We start from the raw sequence: 2,663 nt of genomic DNA, 5'->3' as shown, positions 1-2,663 counted from the left end.
TCCAAAACGCTCTGGAGAATTCCCAAAGCACATTCTTAGAGCCGATGCACACGGGCGGCGCATCCACGCAGCGTGCACGCAAGTGCGTCCTGAGTTACACACAGTCAAATGGGAGGATGCACACGAGAACGCAACGCTACCGCACCGCAACCGCGCCGCACCGTGTGCGGCACGCAATGTCAACGCATGCCCCACAGGAACGCTGCGGCGACGCAGCGTGAATTCACGCAGCGTCACTTAACGCTCGTGTGCATCGGCTCTTATAATGCTAGCAAGCCTAAGATACCATTAACAGGAGGAAAATGACAAGATAATATAACACTATATGGTTTATGTAATGTAAAACAATACAACATAACAAAAGAGAACCAAACCATGATTCCTGCCATGATTAAATTTATAACCAGTAGTGAAATTACAATTAAAAACAATATATCTAGATTGAGTTTAAATAAGGGCGAAAGTAACATGAGAGAGTTCTCTTCATCGACTCTCTCTTCTGCAAATTAAAGTGACAAGATGCAAATTCAATCAAACTTGTTTACACTTAGACGCTAGATTGCATCGCAACCTAGCGATTCATGACCAAAAAGTTCAACAATACTTGTATCTTGTCACTTTAATTTGAAGAAGAGAGAGTCGATGAAGAGAACTCTCTCATGTTACTTTCGCCCTCATTTAAACTCAATCTAGATATTTACGGTACATTTTATTGTTTGAAACCATACGTGTACCATACAATATACGGTATATTAAAACCCACGTAGCAGTATTTACAACAATTCGTTTACAATAAAATGTATAGTTTTGTAAAAAAATATATATGAAGAAAAATATTTTTTTATATTGTTACGATACTTAAATACCCGTATAGTATTTATATTGTAAAAATCTTATTTACAATTCACTGTATGGTGTCTACATTACATCTTATTGTTTTTGTATTTTTATTTTTATAGTGGTGTATATTGTAAAAATATGGTTCTAAATAGTACTGTTACAATACAACGTTCGGTTTTTCTACTGTATTTTTTATTCGGATGATCCCGTTCGGGGTTTGATGATTCATTTGAGTATAAATCGTTAAAGTTGCACGTTTGGAAATATTCTTCAATATAGCTCGATCATTCCACGACGAGAAGCAATTTACCATTTTGTTTTGATTTCGATTCGACTGACAGCATCGGAATTTTAGCGGTGATTTCCCGCACCAAAATCCAAAACAAAATCCCGGGTAAAATCCCGTGGAACATTATCGAACTGTACCCCAACGTTCGCTACCCTCGCGGGTCAACATCAAAAGCACGCAGCCACTTTTTGAGGACGCGTCAGCGCCGCACAGCTGTCACTTGCAAACTCACCTTTCTTGATTACTCCATTCCCGCTTCGTTCGCTGATGGCAAAACGTCAAACTTTTCCCAATCATCGCACATTCATCATCGCGGAGCAAGTGCGGAACGGTTGTGTAGTATTTTTTTCCATCGCCCGTGTCTCCGTCGTGTCGTCGCGGAACCGTCGTAGAAAAGTCATCATCGCGGATCGTCTCGTTGTCCGTCGGAGTGCGTGTCTGCTTTCCTATATTTTTCAGTTCGCTGTGGCACAAACTTTCGGTGATATAATTTGCGCATTTTGGGTTGCTGGAAATCGCTTTTTTGGTGAAGAAACAAAGGAGTTGTGCAAAAGTTTATTGAAAAAGAAGAGTGGGGAGCACAGAAAAAAGGGCGATCCTGTCTGTGTGTGCGCGAAGGAAAAAAGGTAACACTTTCAAGAGTCGGTCATCGTCTCGGTGTGTGGCGGGGGTAGTTGGTTGTAAAGCGGCGGCGGCGGCGGCGGCGATATCAAGAAGAGTAGTTGACGCGAAGCAAAGAGGAGCGAAAGAGAGACGACGAAATCATCCATCCATTCATCTGACCCCGGAGGCTACGGACGGCGAGGCGTAGAGAAGAAGCAGCAGCAGCAGCCAGCCAGCAGTAGAAAAAAGGAAAACCTGTCTCATCAGTAAAATAATGGCGAAAACGTACGATTACCTGTTCAAGTTGCTGCTGATCGGCGATTCCGGTGTCGGCAAGACCTGTATCCTGTTCCGTTTCTCCGAGGATGCCTTCAACACGACCTTCATCAGCACAATCGGTGAGTCAGAGAGCAGTTCGTAGATTTTTCTTTTCGAGTCATTGCACTGTGGGTCCGGAGTCGTGTTTACGAAGACAAAACTGTTTGTGGCTAATCCTTTTGGTTTAGACTTTAGACGAATGACGTCTTCGGGAAAGTTTATATTCATTGTTTTATGGCATATTGGTTTGGTTCGTTTTTGCCGAAAAAAACAATATCGTATTTCTTATGGTTTACACGATGTGCCGAAGCTTAAGAATCATAGCTATAGGAAAAGACGTCTGGTTAACTTCCTTTAGCCGAATTAACAAAATCTCCATTTGGTAAACAAAGTACATACGTATCAATAGGTCGGATTGCATCGCGTTTCAAAGTGAATCCTAATATGTATATCTAGCAATTCCTCTCTACTAACAAAGACTCCTTCCCGTGACGACTATCGGAGCTGTAGTAGCAACGGTTGTCAAACTAACATTCACCGAATTAGCGACATTCCGCTGCTTTTTCTGTCGAAAGTAACGCGCTGGCCTTGTTTACGATTCGGACTTTGAAAA

At 42.1% G+C, this 2,663-nt stretch overlaps 1 protein-coding gene across 1 annotated transcript; it reads left to right on the top strand.

The window, feature by feature from the left end:
* Positions 1-1,402: 1,402 nt before the first annotated feature.
* LOC134284402 (ras-related protein Rab-8A) lies at positions 1,403-2,131 on the top strand (the record flags this gene model as incomplete). Its single annotated transcript, XM_062843214.1, is given in 1 exon segment — positions 1,403-2,131. A coding segment is annotated over 1 exon segment (125 nt), but the record flags the coding sequence as incomplete, so codon positions are not given.
* Between the last annotated feature and the right edge of the window lie 532 nt (positions 2,132-2,663).

This window comes from Aedes albopictus, unplaced genomic scaffold (genome assembly GCF_035046485.1).
Source record: "Aedes albopictus strain Foshan unplaced genomic scaffold, AalbF5 HiC_scaffold_108, whole genome shotgun sequence".
NCBI lineage: Eukaryota > Metazoa > Arthropoda > Insecta > Diptera > Culicidae > Aedes > Aedes albopictus.
The sequence above is the reverse complement of the archived record's forward strand: the minus strand, read 5'-3'. Positions and strand labels throughout refer to the sequence as shown.